The sequence below is a fragment of the Cetorhinus maximus genome, chromosome 19 (assembly GCF_964194155.1).
Source record: "Cetorhinus maximus chromosome 19, sCetMax3.hap1.1, whole genome shotgun sequence".
NCBI lineage: Eukaryota > Metazoa > Chordata > Chondrichthyes > Lamniformes > Cetorhinidae > Cetorhinus > Cetorhinus maximus.
Genome location: NC_135897.1, coordinates 18,461,252 through 18,479,264, shown reverse-complemented (window position 1 = coordinate 18,479,264; position 18,013 = coordinate 18,461,252). Strand labels below are relative to the sequence as shown.

Below are 18,013 nucleotides of genomic sequence, written 5' to 3'. Positions count from 1 at the left end.
CCACACCCTTGTTAAGTTAGTTTAAAACCACCCCAAAAACACCAGCAAAATGCTCTGACAGGAACTCTGGCTAGCTCTGTTCAGGTCCCATCTCCCCCAGAGCTGGACACAATGTCTCAAGAATCTAAAGCCCTCTCTCCTGTACCATCTTTCCAGCCATGCATTCATCTGTTCTATCCTCCTATTTCTGTACTCGCACGTGGTACTGGAAGTAATTCACAGAATTGTTACGGTGCAGGAGGAAGTCATTTGGCCCATCGTGTCTGCAAACTTAGTGCCAATCTCTTGCCTTTTGCCCGTGACCCTGCACGTTGTTTTTATTTAAATAATGATCCAATGCCCTCTTGAAGGCTCCAATGAACCTGCCTCCACCACGCTTCCAGGCAGTGCATTCCAAACCCTAACTACTCGCTGTGTAAAAAAGTCTTTCTCTTACCTTGCATTTGCTTCTTTTGCAAAACACTTTAAAACTGTGCCCTCTGGTTCTCGATCCGTTTATGAGCGGGAACAGTTTATCCCTATCTACTCTGTTCAGACCTCTCATGATTTTGAAAACTTCTATTAAGTCTCCTCTAAACCTTCTCCTCTCAGAGATTACTACTTTTGAGGTCCTGCTTGCTAAATCCTTACCTAGCTTCCTAAATTCTGGCCGCAGGACCACATCCCTCTAGCTATCTATGTCGTTGTTACTGATGTGGACCATGACTGTTGGCGGTTCACCATCCCCTGTGTGCTCTGCGGCCGCTCAGTGACATCCTTGACCCTGGCACCAGGGAGGCAACACACCATCCCGGATTCATATCTGTAGAGACAGAAACATCTAATTATTCCCCTAACTATTGTATCACCTATTGCTATTGCTCGCCCAGGCCTCCTTGTACTCCTGTACAGCTGGGCCATCCGTAATGCCATGGACTTGGTTCTGGCTGCACTCCCCACATGAACCATCACTCTAATCTGTATTCAGAACTGAATACTGGTTGGAGGGTAGGATGTACTCAGGAGGCTCCTACTCTACCTGCCTGTTACTTTTTGACTGTCTGGTGGTCATTCCTTACCTATCTCCCTGCATACTCTTAAGCTGCGGGGAGACCAGACCTATAAACATGCTATCCACTTAACTTTCAACCTCCGCAGTACGCCAGTGGCTGCTCAAGTTCCACAACCCGGAGCTCAAGCTGCTGCAATTGACAACACTTCACGCACAAATGGTTATCCATGACATGGGAAGCATCCTGGAGTCCCCACATAGCACAGGATGCACACTCCTGAGGTTGGAACAGCCCTGCCATTTCTCTATTTAACTTATAACCTTGTTACTGCAATTAAACCTCACTAGTGGTGCACCTTACCAATATTATTAAAGTTTTACCAATAGTAATAAAACTTACTATTAATAAACAATAGCAATATTGATAACTGTAACAATACTTACTACACCGTGCTAGTGGCAAAATATCTTACCATCAATAAATCTTACAAATAAATGTTATTAATACTTATGATTTCTACTAATAGTTAATACAACTTACTAGCAGAAATAAATCCTACTTTATAAAAAAAGATTCATCCATTTATTCCCTAGTTTACATCGAAAATACTCATCAGCCAATCACCTGCCTGCACCCCCATAATGTCACACCTCAATTTTTCATTCTAGGGCTCTGATTGGAAATGGCCCAGCCCTACTGCTCTCGCTGTTTCTCACTGCTCGGACTGAGCCTTCCCTCTGTGTGTGCATGGAGCCCTGCTGCTCTCGCTGTTTCTCACTGCTCGGACTGAGCCTTCCCTGTGTGTGTGCATGGAGCCCTGCTGCTCTCGCTGTTTCTCACTGCTCGGACTGAGCCTTCCCTCTCTGTGTGCATGGAGCCCTGCTGCTCTCGCTGTTTCTCACCGCTTGGACTGAGCTCTCGCCTTCCCTCTCCGTGTGTTTGTACCCCTACTGCTCTCGCTGTTTCTCACCGCTTGGACTGAGCTCTCGCCTTCCCTCTCCGTGTGTTTGTAGCCCCATTGCTCTCGCTGTTTCTCACTGCTCGGACTGAGCCTTCCCTCTCTGTGTGCTTGGAGCCCTGCTGCTCTCGCTGTTTCTCACTGCTTGGACTGAGCTCTCGCCTTCCCTCTCCGTGTGTTTGTAGCCCCATTGCTCTCGCTGTTCCTCACTGCTCGGACTGAGCCTTCCCTCTCTGTGTGCTTGGAGCCCTGCTGCTCTCGCTGTTTCTCACTGCTTGGACTGAGCTCTCGCCTTCCCTCTCCGTGTGTTTGTAGCCCCATTGCTCTCGCTGTTCCTCACTGCTCGGACTGAGCCTTCCCTCTCTGTGTGCTTGGAGCCCTGCTGCTCTCGCTGTTTCTCACTGCTTGGACTGAGCTCTCGCCTTCCCTTTCCGTGTGCTTGGAGCCCTGCTGCTCTCGCTGTTTCTCACTGCTCGGAATGAGCTCCCGCCTTCCCTCTCCGTGTGCTTGGAGCCCTGCTGCTCTCGCTGTTTCTCACTGCTCGGACTGAGCCTTCCCTCTCCGTGTGCTTGGAGCCCTGCTGCTCTTGCTGTTTCTCACTGCTCGGACTGAGCTCTTGCCTTCCCTCTCCATGTGTTTGCAGCTCCACTGCTCTCGCTGTCTCTCATCACTTACTCTGAGCTCCCGCCTTCCCTCTCCGTGTGTTTGCAGCTCCACTGCTCTCGCTGTCTCTCATCACTTACTCTGAGCTCCCGCCTTCTCTCTCTGTGTGTTTGTAGCCCCAATGCTCTCAGAGCTCAAATTTGAGACATTGCTGGATGGGAGCTACCGTAGGTCACTGTGCATGGAATGATGGGTGAAAGGGAATTGGTGCGAGTTGGATGAAAGGGAGAGTTTTGGAGGAGCTCAAGTTTACGTAAGGTGCAAGCTGGGAGGCTTGCTAGGAGAGCACTGGAGTAGTCTAACCTACAGGCAACATGCAAAAGGATTTCAGCTGAGGCAGGGAAAGAAGACAGATGATGTTATGCAAATTAGACAGTTCTGGTGATGGAAGGTATATGCCATCAAATTGGGTCAAACAGGACACCAAATTTGCGAAGTTTAGTTAGGCCATGGTCAAGGAGAGGGATGGAGTCAGTGGCTAAGGAACAGAGTTCTGGGGGTTCCAAATATTTAGTTGAAAGACATTTTTACTCATCCAATACTGGATGTCAGTCAAGCCACATTCCAATCAAAGGCAGTGGCAGGGCAAGAGAGGTAAAGCTAGATGTTTGTCAGTGTACATGTAGAATATGATTTGTTTTTGATTAATGGCATCAAGGGGGAACATGTGGATGTGAAATAGGAGGGGCTCATAGTTCCTTTGGGTCCCCCCGCCTAGTTAATGATGTGAGAGTAGGAATAAAAAAATGCATGTGATTCTCTGGCTACAATTGGATATAGTACTGGAAAGCTCCATCTACAGAACTATGCTGAGCTTTGTAGATTCTCTGCCAGGGGAACCTATCACGAAGAGTCATTTTCAGGGATGCATTAATGCTGCAACAGCCAGTCTGAGTGTGCACAAGTGTACTTAACTTTCAGTAGTTCACTTTCGAATCCAAGATAACATATGACTCTTGTCACGCAATCAAATTAATGAGGCAATCACACACACATTATTTGAGCATTGAAATGTATAAAATTCTGACAGGGTTGGACAGACTGGATGCAGGGATGATTTTTCCTTTGCCTGGGGGGGGGGGGGGGTCTAGAACAAGGGGTCACAATCTCAGGAAACGGGGTAGGCCATTTAGGACTGAGATGAGGAGAAATTTCTTCACTCAGAGGGTGGTGAACCTGTGGAATTGTCTACCACAGAAAGCTGTGGAGGGCATGTCACTGAATATATTTAAGAAGGAAATAGATAGATTTCTAGACTATAAAGGCATCAAGGGGTATGGGGAGGGTATGCTATTGAGATAGAGGATCAGCCATGATCATATTGAATGGTGGAGCAGGCTCAAAGAGCCAAATGACCTACTCCTGCTCCTATTTTCTATGCTTCTAAATGTAATTTGAGTCCTCAACAAAAATGTAAAAGAGGAGTGGAAACAGCAAACTCAGTACTTCAGCCTGGAATTTCATTTATTATGTATTTTGGATGGAACCATGAAATATTAAATACAATTCTTACTGAAGCAAGCTTTCTAATTGACTGGCATGATGACAATCAGACAGCACATTATGATGTGAAAAGGAGAGATTATTTTTAAAGCAGTTTAGGCCTTGGAATTCAGTATTAAAAACTAGAATGCTTATGAACATAGGAACAGGAGTTGGCTATTTAGCCCCTCGAACTTGCCCTGCAATTCAATGAGACTATGGCTAATCTGTGACCTAAATCCATACACTCACTTTTGGCCAACATCCCCGAATACATGTGGTGAACAAAAATCTATCAATCTCAGTTTGAATAATTGATCAAGTATCAACTGCCATTTGCCAAAGAGAGCTTCAAACTTGTACTACCCCTTTGTGTTGAAGTGTTTCTTAATTTCACTCTTGCAAGGTCTGTTTTTATTTATTTTCAGGCTATACCCCCAGTCTTAAACTTCCTAAATGATGGAAATAATTTCTATCTACCCCTGTTCTGATTTCCTTAATACCATGAAAAGTATGATCAAATCACCCTTAACCTTCTAAGCCCCAGAGAACGCAACTCTAGTTTGTGAGGTGAGAGTGAGTGCCCTTGACATCAAAGCAGCATTTGACCGAGTGTAGCATCAAGGAGCCCTAGCAAAACTGGAGTCAATGGGAATCAGGGGGAAAACTGTCCGCTAGCTGGAGTCATAAGGAGCAAAGGAAGGTGTTGTGGTTATTGGAGGTCAATTATCTCAGTTCCAGGACATCACTGCAGGAGTTCCTCAGGGTAGTGCCCTAAGCCCAACCATCTTCAGCTGCTTCATCAATGACCTTCCTTCCATCATGAGGTCAGAAGTAGGGAAGTTCGCTGATGATTGCACAATGTTCAGCACTATTCACAACTCCTCAGATACTGAAGCAGTCCATGTCCAAATGCAGCAAGACCTGGACAATACCCAGGCTTGGGCTGACAAGTGGTAAGGAACATTTGCGCCACATAAGTGCCAGGCAAAGACTACCTCCAACAAGAGAGAATCTAACCATCACCCCTTGACATTCAATGGCATTACCAATGCTGAATCCCCCACGATCAACATACTGGAGGTTACCATTGACGAGAAACTGAACTGATCATATGAATACAGCATCAGGTTAGAGGCTAGGATTCATGTGGTGAGTAACTCACCTCCTGACTCCCCAAAGCTTGCCCACCATCTACAAGGCACAAGTCAGGAGAGTGATGGAATACTCCACACTTGCCTGGATGACTGCAGCTCCAACAACATTCAAGAAAGTTCAACACCATTCAGGACAAAGCAGCCCATGTGATTGGCACCTCATCTACAAACATTCACACCCCTCAGTAGCACAGTAGCAGCAGTGTGTACCATCTACAAGATGCATTGCAGAAACTCACTAAGGCTCCTTAGGCAGCACCTTCCAAACTCACAACTATTACCAGCTAGAAGGACAAGAGCAGCAGATACATGGGACACCACCACCTGGAAGTTCCCCTCCAAGTCACTCACCATCCTTACTTGGAAATATATAGCTCTTCCTTCACTGCTGCTGGGTCAAAATCCTGGAACTCCCTTCCTATCAGCACTGTGGGTGTACCTACACTGCATAGTCTGCAGCAGTTCAAGAAGGCAACTCATCACCAACTTCTCAAGGGCAATTTGGGATGGGCGATAAATGCTGGCCTAGCCAGCGAAGCCCACATCCTGTAAATGAATAAAAAAATGAAAACAGAAAATGGACTTACTCAGCAGGTCGAGCAGCAGCTGTGGTTAGAGAAACAAAGTTAATGTTTCAGGTCGATGACTTAGAAATGCAATAGGTTTTAAGGAAGTGAAAGGGGACAGGGAGTTAAGGATAAAAGAACAAAAATTGGTGGTGCAGAGCCAAAGGAAGTGCTAATGGGACAAGTAAATAAACAAAGGATGTGTCTAAAAGAGGTTTGACTGGCAGAATGATGATCAGATGTCATTCAAAAGCAAGAGTCAGGAGAAAAATGGTAGTAAAACTAAAACCTGCAGAAAGGAAACAAAATGGGGGTATAGATTAAGTTCTTAAACTGTTGAACCCAATGTTGAGTCTAGGAGGCGGTAAAGTACTTAATCAAAAAGATGTCACAAGTGCTGTGAATGGGGCTGCCCTTGTCAACCTATCATTTCAGCCTCTTCCTGCCCCAGTGAACACCAAGTCAACTAGTTTGTGTAATCCCTCCTTGTAATTTAACCCTTGGAGTCCAGGTATCATTCTGGGAACTTTATGATGCACTCCCTCCAAGGCCAATATATTTTTCCTAAGGAGTGGTGCCTAGAACAGCTCACAGTGACTCCAGGTGTGGTCTATCACCCTATCATTAATTCTGACTTTAGTAATTTCCTGATAACATATTTGATTAACTAGAATGTCATTCCCTGGTTTCTTTCTCTCAACTTTCTTAAATAACAGTGATGTACAATTTTCTAACATATAGGAATGGTTCCCAAATTAAGAGATCATTAGAAGATTTTAAACAAAAACAAAAAGTACTGGAAAAACTCAGCAGGTCTGGCAGCATCTGTGGGGAGAAAGAGAGTTAATGTTTCAAGTCCATATGACTCTTCTTCAGAACTAAAGAGAAGTAAAAATATGGTGAAATATATACTGTTTAAGGGGGGTGGGGCAGGTGAAGCTGGATAGAAGGCCAGTGATAGGTGGAGGCAAAGGAGAGATTGAAAAAGATGTCATAAACAAAAGAATGCAATTTTCTCACCTATTTCTATTAAAACCCTGGAATGTAAATTATAACTGGTTGTGAGGGTTTGGCACTGTCTAGTGTCATTAATTTTTTCATCACTGTTGTTTTTCAATTTTATTGTTGGTGAATCCCTGTCCCTGATTCAATATTAGTTTGATCAGGACGTCCAGGAGGTTGGCCTCTTCCTAAACCCGAAATAATGACACAAAGTTCTAAGCTCTGCAGTCTTGCCACATCCAGTCGTGAATGGTGTTGGATAATTAAACAACTTACTGGAGAAGGAGGCTCCACAAATATCCCCATCCTCAATGACGGGGGAGCCTGGAACATCAGTGTAAAAGATAAGGCTGAAGCGTTTGCTACAATCTTCAGCCAGAAGTGCCGGGTGGATGATCCATCTCGACCTCCTCCTCTGGTCCCCAGCATCACAGATGCCAGTCTTCAACCAACTTGATTCATTCCACGATATCAAGAAAGGACGGAAGGCACTGGATACCACAAAGTCTATGAGCCCTGACAATATTCCGGCAATAGTACTGAAGACTTGTGCTCCAGAACTTGCTGCACCCCTAGCCAAGTTGTTCCAGTGCAGTTACAACACTGGCGTCTACCCGGCTATGTGGAAAGTTGCCCAGGTATGTCCTATACACAAACAGGAGGACAAATCCAACCTGGCCAATTACCACCCCATCAGTCTACTCTCGATCATCAGTAAAGTAATGGAAGGTGTCATCAACAATGCTATCAAGCGGCGCTTGCTTAGAAATAACCTGCTCATTGACACCCAGTTTGGGTTTCACTGGGCCACTCAGATCCTGACCTGATTACAGCCTTGGTTTAAACATGGACAAAAGAGCTGAAATCCCGAGGTAAAGTGAGAGTAACTGCCCTTGACATTAAGGCAGCATTTGACTGAGGGTGGCATCAAGCAGCCTTAGCAAAACTGGAGTCAAAGGGGATGGGGGGAAAACTCTCGACTGGTTGGAGTCATACCTAGTACAAATAAAGATGGTTGTGGTTGTTGAAGGTCAGTCACTTCAGCTCCAGGACATCACTGCAGGAGTTCCTCATGGTAGTGTCCTAGGCCCAACCATCTTCAGTTGCTTCATCAATGACCTTCCTTCCATCATAAGGTCAGAAGTGGGGATGTTTGATGATGATTGCACGATGTTCAGCACCATTCGCAACTCTTCAGATACTGAAGCAGTCTATGTCCAAATTTGCAAGATCTGGACAATATCCAGTCTTGGGCTGACAACTGGCAAATAACATTTGAGCCACACAAGTGCCAGGCAATGACCATCTTCAACAAGAGAGAATTTAACCATTGCCCCTTGACGTTCAATGGCATTACCATCACTGAATCCCCCGCTATCAACATCCTGGGGATTACCAATGACCAGAAACTGAGCTGGACTAGCCATATAAATAGGCTAAATGAAGGTCAGAGGCTAGGAATCCTGCGACAAGTAACTCAACTTGTGACTCCCCAAGACATACCTGGGCCTGTCCACCATCTACAAGGCGCAAGTCAGGATTGTGGTGGAATACTACCCACTTGCCTGGATGGGTGCAGCACCCACAACACTCGAGAAGCTTGACACCGTCCAGGACAAAGCAGCCCGCTTGATTGGCACCACATCCACAAATATTCACTTCCTCCACCACCGACACACAATAGCAGCAGTGTGTACCATCTACAAAATGCACTGCAGGAATTCAAGGCTCCTCAGACAGCACCTTCCAAACTCCCTAGCCACTACCACTACCCACTACAGACCACTACCATCTAGAACATCAAGGGCAGCGGATAGGTGGGAACACCAACACCTGTAATTTCCCCTCGAAGTCACTCACCATCCTGACTTGGAAATATATCGTCTTTCCCTCACTGTTGCTGGGTCAAAATCCTGGAACTCCCTTCCTAACAGCACTGTGGGTGTACCTACACCACAGGGACTGCAGCAGTTCAAGAAGGCAGCTCATCACCACCTTCTCAAGGGCAGCTAGGGATGGGAAATAAATGCTGGCCTAGCCAGCGAAGCCCATATACCGTGAATGGATAAAAAATTATTGAAGATGCCTTACTTTAATATTCAAATATCATCGTTATCAATTTACAAAAGGCCCCACACTGCTCTTAACTCCCTATTCCTCCAGACATAATTATGACAATTATATGTGTTGGTTTGGATATCCCTTTGAAGTTTCTTTACAAACTCTCTTTTTTGTAGATTTTGCAATCAGTTTTGTATCTTTCCAACTGGCAGGGTCTCCATATGCATTTTCTTTTCATTTTATTTTGTTCCAGATAAGTTTTTGGTCAATGTTGATGGTGATGGATTCAGCAATGGTACTGCTGTTTAATGTCAAGAGAAGATGGCTGGATTCTCCCTTGCTGGAGATGGTCATTACCTGGTACTTGTGTGGTGCGAATGTTACTTTCCACTTACCACAAGGTTGTCCAGGTTTTGCTGCCTGTGGGCATGAATTGTTTCGATACCTGAGGTGTGAAAGGTACTGAACACTGTGCAATCATCAGCAAAAATCCCCACTTCCTATGTTGGAGGGAAGTTGGTTAAAAGCAGCTAAAGATGGCTAGGTCTTGGAACTGCCCTTAGGTATTCCTGCAGCTTTGTCCTGAGGCTGAGATAATTAGCTTCCAACAATCACCACCATCTTTCTTTGTGCTAGGTATGACTCCAACCAATAGAGAACTTTCCAGGATTCCCAATGAGTTGAATTTTGCGAGGGCTCCTTGATGCCACACTCGGTCAAATGCTTCTTTGATGTCAAGAGCAGTCACTCTCACCTCAGCTTTTTTCCCCATGTTTGGATCAGGACTGCAATGAGGTCTGGAGTTGAATGACCTATAGGAACCCAAACTGAGCATCCACGAGCAGCTACTTGCTGTTTAAGTGCCACTTGATAGCACTGTCACTGACACCTTCCATTGTTTTGTTGATAACAGAGTGGACTGAAGGGGCATTCGTTGGCCGGATGGGATTTGTCCTGCTTCTTGTGGACAGGACAAACTTGAACAGTTTTCCACATTGTCGGTAGACGCCAGTGTTGTAGCTGTACTGGAACGGCCTGGCTAGGGCGTGGCTATTTTTGGAGTACAAGTCTGAAGTACTCGAGTCGGGATGTTGTCAGGGTCCTATAGCCTTTGCTGTATCCAATAACTCCAACTGTTCCTTGATATTCAGTGGAAATAATCAAATTAGTTGAAGATTGGCATCTGTGATGTGGGGACCTCTGGGGGAGGCCAAAATTGAGCATGCACTTGGTACTTCATGCTGAAGATGATTGCAAATACTTTAGCCTTGTCTTTTGCCTTGACGTGCTGGGCTCCACAATTGTTGAGGATTGCGATGTTTGTGGAGCCTCCTCCTCCTGTTAGTTGTTTAACTGACGACCACCATTCACGACTGGTTGCGGCAGGGCTGTAGTGCTTTGATCTGTTTGGTTGTGGGATCATTTAGCTCTATAGCATGCTTGTAGTCCTGTACTGCAGCTTCACCAAGTTGGTGTCTCTTTTTTGGGGAAGCCTGGTGCTTCTCCTGGCATGGTCTTCTGCACTCTTCATTGAACCAGAATTGGCCCCTGACATGATGGTAATTGTTCAGTGAGGGAAATGTTGGGCCATGAGGTTACAGATTGTGTTTGAATACAATTCTGTTGCTTCTGATGGCCCACAGCAACTCATGGGTGCCCAGTTCTGAGTTGCTAGATCTGATTTGAATTTAGTCCATTTAGCACGACGGTAGTGCCACACCACATTCCTCAGTGTGAAGAAAGGACTTTGTCTCTACAACGACTGTGCAGTGGTCACCCCTACTCTTAGGGGTATAAACTGGTTCTGTAAACATTAAATTCTTTTCTGAACATTTCCCACTATTTTACATTGTTTTTCTCAGTAGCAGTTAAATCCATTTTATGGTCTCTTTCTCAGTGCATTGAAGTTAAACTTACCTAAAGCTAGAATCTTGGTAGCTGTTCTGTGCTTATCCATTTCAAGCACTATATTGAACTCGATCTCATTATAATCGCTATTTGATAAATGTTGATATAGTTAGGCTGTTAATTAAATTTAGATCATTATTGTTACCACCACAGGGGGAGGGGTAAAACAAGGTTCCCCTATTCTACTACTCCAGGTCTCACCATAACAGGGATTTTTTGTGAATTTAGTGAGGATGTCCTTTACCAATACTACAGGACTCCTACTAAGTATGTCTTCAGATTATAAAAAATTAGTCAGACAGATTTTGAGTTTAAACGATATATGGTTAACTGTTTGTTGGCTGGTCTTGATGCGGTGATTCCACATTGCAGCCATGTTGTTCAGTTGTCTTTCTAGGTACAGTTGTATGAAGCAGGTTTCCATATTTTATTCCCAAAAGATTTTGGTTTTCAGTAGATTTCTCTTCTCAGGATGGTTACATTGCAAATCTAGGCACAATACTTTTGAAAGAGAGAGGGAAACAGCTTCTTTGCAGCCTTTCAGTATAGCATTCTGATCTCTGACCTCTCTGGCTTAGTAAACCGTTGTTAAAGTCCTGCTGGCTGTATATGCCAGAAAAATTCAATTAATCCATGTCTGCTGCAATCATTGTTTTTAGAACAGGTAGTTGCATGTTGATGTCTCATTTCAGAAACTTTGGAATAGTTTCCGGATAATTTAAAAGCTAACGGGAGATGGGGTCTTTCACGCTCCACATGAGGTTAAAGTGCCTGTTCCTTTTCATCTCACTTGGGCAGAGTACAAATTTGTATATTGTAGCTGGTTGGCAGTCCTCCATTGTCTTAACAGGATCATAGTTTATTACTTTTTTAAAAATCCAGCCTCAAACCAGAAATAGAAATTGTATTTTTTTTTAAAAAGCACACCCTTATAACTTTACTCATTACTAAACTTGCCTCCCCCATGTTGGCTCTGAAATATTTTTGCAGAAGCTTGTCCAGTTGCACACAAGAAATTCACCATCTTTCTGACATATGCTAGCCTGCTTATCCCAATCTATGAATGTTAAAATCCACCATCAAAACTACTCTGCCCTTACTGAATGCTTGTTTAATCTCTGCATTTATACAATCTACCACTTCACAACTGCTTTCAGGGGATCTATATGCAGCTCCCACTATAGTCTTAAAACCTTTTCTATATCTGAGTTATACCCATAAAGTTTCCACTGCCTGCTTATCTCTTAAGTCCTTGCTCATCATTGAAGTGTTTCATCCTTAAACTGAGGCTACCTTATCCCCTATACTATACCATTCTCCCTGGCTTTCCTGTGGACTGGGGTATATTTTATCCTTACCATCTTGCAGCCTTGTTTCAGTTATCGTGACCACGCTATACTTTGTGGTCCAGATCACCTGACTAACCCCCCACCCCCAACATCCCCTGACCATCCAACAACACACACACACCCACCCCACCCGACTCCCTACCTGACAACACAGTCACCAAACCCCTGACCATCCAACTAATCCCCCTCACCCCCACACCCCATAGCCACTGACCACTCCTTCCCCCTTTGGACAGCCTGCTGTCCAAAGGTTCCATGGTCCACATCCTGGTGTCTTATCGATGGTCTTTAATCCACATCCCCACAGGTAGCAAGTACATAGTACCTGTTGGTTGGATCCACTTTTGCAGATCTGCATTCTCAATCTCACTTGGGTTCCCCGTATTCTGCACAATATCAGTCGTATCAACCCTATTCTGAATCTACGCCTCTATGAGGTTAACTGAAGCTTGAAGCCAATTGTTCAGATATTGCTCCCCCTCCCTTGTGTGTCAGGATATTGCCAACATGCACTCCAACTTAATAAGTTTGAATTGAAGAGATTAGAGATGGAGGCACACATTGAGGATATGATCACTCAGTACAGTCTTATTGTCCACAAACCCCCACTTACTGCAGTCCAGACACAATCTGCTCGGCAATACCTTAGCTTAGATTATTTATGTCTGTTTTTTTAGCTTATAATAGTTTTTTTTCTTCATTTGCACTCTCCTTAGCACCAAAACATGGAATAAAAATTTTAAATGGTGCCTCAAGGTTACAAAAACACAAGTATTGGAGGCAAAAGCAGCACCTCTTCACTGATTTCCCACTTTCACCAAATTTCCATCTTTTTCATTCTATATGCAACATACTCCTTCATTCTGTGCCACCATGCAGTGAAGAGCTAATTAAAGTACAATGCAACAATCACATGCGGCAAATGCTTTTTTACATAACATTTCAGGAATTTCACCAGTGATTCAGGATCACATTTCAGAATTTGGATCCCCTTTCTGTGGAAAATGAAGGCCAAATCCTCCTAACTTGGCATCATCTCCAACTTTGACCAGCCTGCATTAGGCTTCTGAATCCAACTAGTTAGCATAAATTAAAGATGGTAAAGGTTAATTCTTGTAGCATTCCACTCAATTCAACATAACTACTCTAATCAGTTCTCACTACATTTTACCCTTCAGTCAGTTTTTTTTTAGCCATATGCATAGAACAATTTGGCTTAACAATGTGCTTGAACCACTACTTCAGAACGGTACCTTCCTGTTCTAAGGCTACTAGTAATTTCAAGGAATCATGTTTTAAAAATCTGAAAACTAGTGGTGTTGAGTATTAATCTGCTGTAAGGAAGCCTATTTACATATAAGCAAAAATAAATGTGGCTTTAATAAACTGTTTAATAAACTGTCCCGGTTTATTAAAAGAAAAAGATTTCACTAATGCATATCAGATTTGATCATTAAAATTCATTAAACTCTCTCAAGCAACTTCCTAAATTCCATCAGAAACTTAGAAAATGCAGCTTCTGCATTCACCTATTCTAGTGCCTGTGAGTGTACCTGTGATGGAGTCCACGTAGCTTGCAGCTCTCTGTCAACATCATAGTCACTTGTACCTCTGAGGCATGATCTACAAGGAAAACAAACAAAATTGAAATAAATTGCAGCTCTTGCACATAGCAACGTTATTGTTACCACCTTTCCATTAAACAAAAAGGTAAGATTCCAGATCGTTAAAGCTATACTTTCGTGTGTGTTGCTAATGGCCCTGCAAGTGTACTGGGGAAGAGTCAACAAGTATGCAGCAAGCAGTTAATCTGAGACACATACTGAAGTCACAAGACATCAGGGAAGGGTATAAATCATGATATGCAAGTGTTGCTTATACCATTCCTAGGCCGGAATTTTCCAGCCCTTCACACTGGAAGGATCTTCCAGTCCAGCCGATGTGAACAGGGATTTCAATGGCTTACCAACCCCACCACGGGGGGCTGGAAAATTCCGGCCCTAGTGCACTGCAAAAAGATAGATATTAATGACTCCTGTTTTCCCTGTTTCCATGATAAAGCCTGTCCAATTATCAAAATTATATTAATTTGGAACAATTGTTTCAGGTTTAAGGCCGGAGATAATCACAAGATCTTGTATTAGGGCTCCAAAATAGCAGAACCTCATTCTGCTTCTTCCATGGTCTCGCAATCACTGCAAATTTTTAAAACATGCATTTCTAATACCAAACTCCCCAATACAACCAACAATCTCTCTGGACTTAATGAAACACTTTGTCAAACATGCACAAAAAGGACTGAATTCCAGAAGGTGAATGAGAGTAGCTGCCTTTGGCATCAAGGCAGCATTTCATTGACAGTGGCACCAAGGAGGCTTTACAAAATTGAAGCCAATAGGAATTGGGAGAAAATGTTCCACTGGTTGAAATCATACCTAGCTCAAAAAAGATGGTTGTGGTGGTTGAATGTCAATCACTTCTGCCCCAGAATTAAGTAATGAGATTTAACCCTGTACCAGAATACACTGAAGAATCAACATATTCCATTACAACTGCATTTATTTTTCTAAAATCACATAAACACACCTGGAGGTTTGTGCACAATTTTGGTTTCCATATTTAAGAAAAGATATACTTGCATTGGAGGCAGTACAGTGGCGGCATATGGTCTATTCTTATTTCTATTTCTTATGTTCACTCCCTCCATCTCCAGTGCAACATGGCTGCAGTGTGTGCTATATCAAGGATGCACTTCCCAAACCCTGGCCTTCGTTTAGAACGATAAGGGTAACAATGTGCTATCTAGGGAATGCACTTCCCAAGGGGAGATGATGGCGTAGTGGCATTGTCGCTGGACTAGTAACCCAGAGACCCAGAGTAATACTCCGGGGACCCGGGTTTGAATCCCGCCACGGCAGATGGTGGAATTCGAATCCAATAAAAATCTGGACTTAAAAGTCCAATGATGAAACCATTGCCGATTGTTGTAAAAACCCATCTGGCTCACTAATGTCCTTCAGGGAAGGAAATCTGCTATCCTTACCTGGTCTGGCCTACATGTGACTCCAGGCACCCCACACCCCAATGTGGTTGGCTCTTAAATGCCTCTGAACAAAGGCAATAAATGCTGGTCTAGCCAATAACGCCCTTCATTTGGAAGAATAAGGGTAACAAATGCATGGAACTTCAAAATTTTCCTTCATGTCCATCATTGTGGCTTGGAAATATATCACTGTTGCGTGGTCAAAATCTGGAACCTCACTACCACACGGATTTCAGTGGTTCAGGAAGGTTGCTTACCACTATTACCAACTTCTCAAGAGGAATTGGGGATGGGTAATAAATACTGACTTGCTCGTGATGTTTGTATGCCAAGGATGAATGAATAAAAAATAAAGATGGAGGATGAGAAGGGGAATATGCCCAGCAACAATGGCGTAGTGGTATTATCACTGGACTGGTAATCCAGAGACCCAGGGGAATGCTCTGAGGACCCAGGTTCAAATCCCACCACGGCAGAATATGGAATTAAAAAAGTCCATGAAACCATTGCCGATTGTCATAAAAACCCACCTGGTTCACTGATGTTCATTAGGGAAGGAAATCTGCTGTCCTTACCTGGCCTACATGTGACTCCAGACCCACAGCAATGTGGTTGACTCTTAAATGCCCTCTGAACAAAGGCAATTTGGGAAGGGCAATAAATGCTGGCCGAGCCAGTGATGCCCACATCCCATGAACGAATATAAAAAACCTACAAGCCAGTCAGTTCAACCTCAGTGGTGGGAAAGCTTTTAAAAATGATAATTTGGGACTAGTCACTTGGGCAGTTGTGGATTAATTAAGAAAAGCCAGCAAGTCATGCTTAACCAACTTTAAGTTTTTTGATGAGGTAACAGAAGGGGTAATGGTAAGTGTAATTTTCTCACCGAAATGGCCAATTATGTACCTATACCTCTGGGTCAAAATTCTGGAACTCCCTTACTTAACAGCACTGTGGGTGCTGTTACAACACATGGGCTGCAGCAGTTCAAGAAGGCAGCTCACCATCACCTTCTCAAGGGCAGTTGGAGATGGGCAACTAGGGATGGGCAATAAATGCTGGCTCAGCCAGCAAAGCCCACATCCCATGAATGAATAAAAAAAAAGCTGCTGTGGTAAACATGGACTTCCAAAGGGGTTTGGTAAAGCGCCACATAACAGGTTTGTCAGCAAAGTTGAAACCCAAAGAATAAAAGAGACAGTGGCAGCATAGATGTGAAGCTGAGAGGCAGGAAACAGTAATGTTGAACAATTGTTTCTCAGACTGGAGGAGGGTGTGTAGTAGGGTTCACCAGGAGTTGATACTAGCACCAGTTGGGTGTGCAAGGCACAATTTTGAAAATTTGCACATGACACAAAATTTGGAAGTATTGTAAACTGTGGGAGGATAGTGATAGACTTCAAGAGAACAGATAGGCTGGAGGAATGGGTGAACGCCTGGTAGATGAAATCTAATGCAGAAAAGTGTGAAGTGATGCAATTTTATAAGAGCGAGCAAAGGCAATATAAGATAAAGGATACAATACTAAAGCGCGGGAGGGGGGTGGGGGTGCAGGAGCAGGTGGATCTGGAGGTATAAGTGCACAAATTGTTGAAGGTGACACGGCAGGTTGTGAGAGCTATTAATAACGCATATGGGATTCTGGGCTTTATAAAAAAGAGGCATTGAATACAAAAGGAAATTATACGAATCATTATAAAATACTGGCTCAGCCTTAACTGGAGTATCATGTCCAATTCTGGGCATAACAGTTTAGAAGGGATGTGAAGGCATTCAAGAGGGTGCAGAAAAGGTTTATGCGAATGATAAGAGACTTCAGTTACATGGCGAGATTACAGAAGCTGGAGCTGGTCACTATATAGAAAATTGAGAGGAGATTTGATAAAGGTGTTCAAAACCATGAGAGCCTTGGACAATGCAGATAGGAAGAAACTTTTCCCATCGGCTGAAAGATTGAGAACCAGAGGATATCAATTTCAGGTGACTGGCAAAAGAACCAAAGGTGAAATAAGGAGAAACACAGCAAATGATTAAGATCTGCAATGCATAGCCTCAATGTGGTGGAGGTGGATTCAATCGTGGTTTTCAAAAAGCAATTGGACAATTATCTGAAGAAAAAAGATTTGCAGGGCTACAGGGAAAAGGCTGAGCAGTGCGACTAGCTGTGATGTTTCAACAGAGACAGCATGGTCACAACAGGTCGACTGTCCTCCTTCTGTGCTGTAACCATTCTATAACTCTATGAAAAGAAAGATAGAATTTGTTTCTGTCATTGGGTGCTCTCCTTTAATGACAGCTGATCTTTAATCAACTGAACCACAATCCCAGAAAGTTTCAAGTCTGATCTACTGCAGCAAGTGTGATTGTAGAAATGTCACAATTATCCTCAGTGACTGAGAGTTATAGATGGCAAGAAAAATAGCAGGTTCACTACCCAGCAAACCAATATTTTGCATCCGGTAATAAACTATTATGATGTGCCTTAAGTTCACTGTCCTATAGAATGTATGTGTTTACTCTGTTCCTTGTTTTCTCTCCCACAACAGCTGGTGCAAGCCACCAAATAATTTTGATATTACTCAAGTGTGCTTATGTTCTCACATAGGCAGCTTTGGAAAGAAAAAACATTGATTGAATTTAATTCAGATATTGCATAATTGACGTTTCTTCTGTAATCCTCTGGTAGGTAAGAACAGCAATATTCCCATAGCCATATGTCATATTCTGTTACTATACTCATAAGCTGTATTTATGTTTAAAATAGGAAACAATTTCAAACTTTTAAAAAAGTTGCACAGACTTTGCTTTGGAACATTATTGACAACAATGTAT

The 18,013-nt window shown here is 43.4% G+C and overlaps 1 protein-coding gene across 4 annotated transcripts in view; it reads right to left on the bottom strand.

Annotated features, from left to right (window-relative positions):
* The window catches only part of ryk (receptor like tyrosine kinase), a 359,220-nt gene that overhangs the window by 103,401 nt on the left and 237,806 nt on the right, over positions 1–18,013 (bottom strand). For all 4 annotated transcript variants that reach the window (XM_078563543.1, XM_078563545.1, XM_078563544.1 and 1 more), the window contains one exon: positions 13,692–13,761. In XM_078563543.1, coding sequence (XP_078419669.1) covers positions 13,692–13,761 — 70 coding nt within the window. The remainder of the gene's footprint in view (positions 1–13,691; positions 13,762–18,013) is intronic.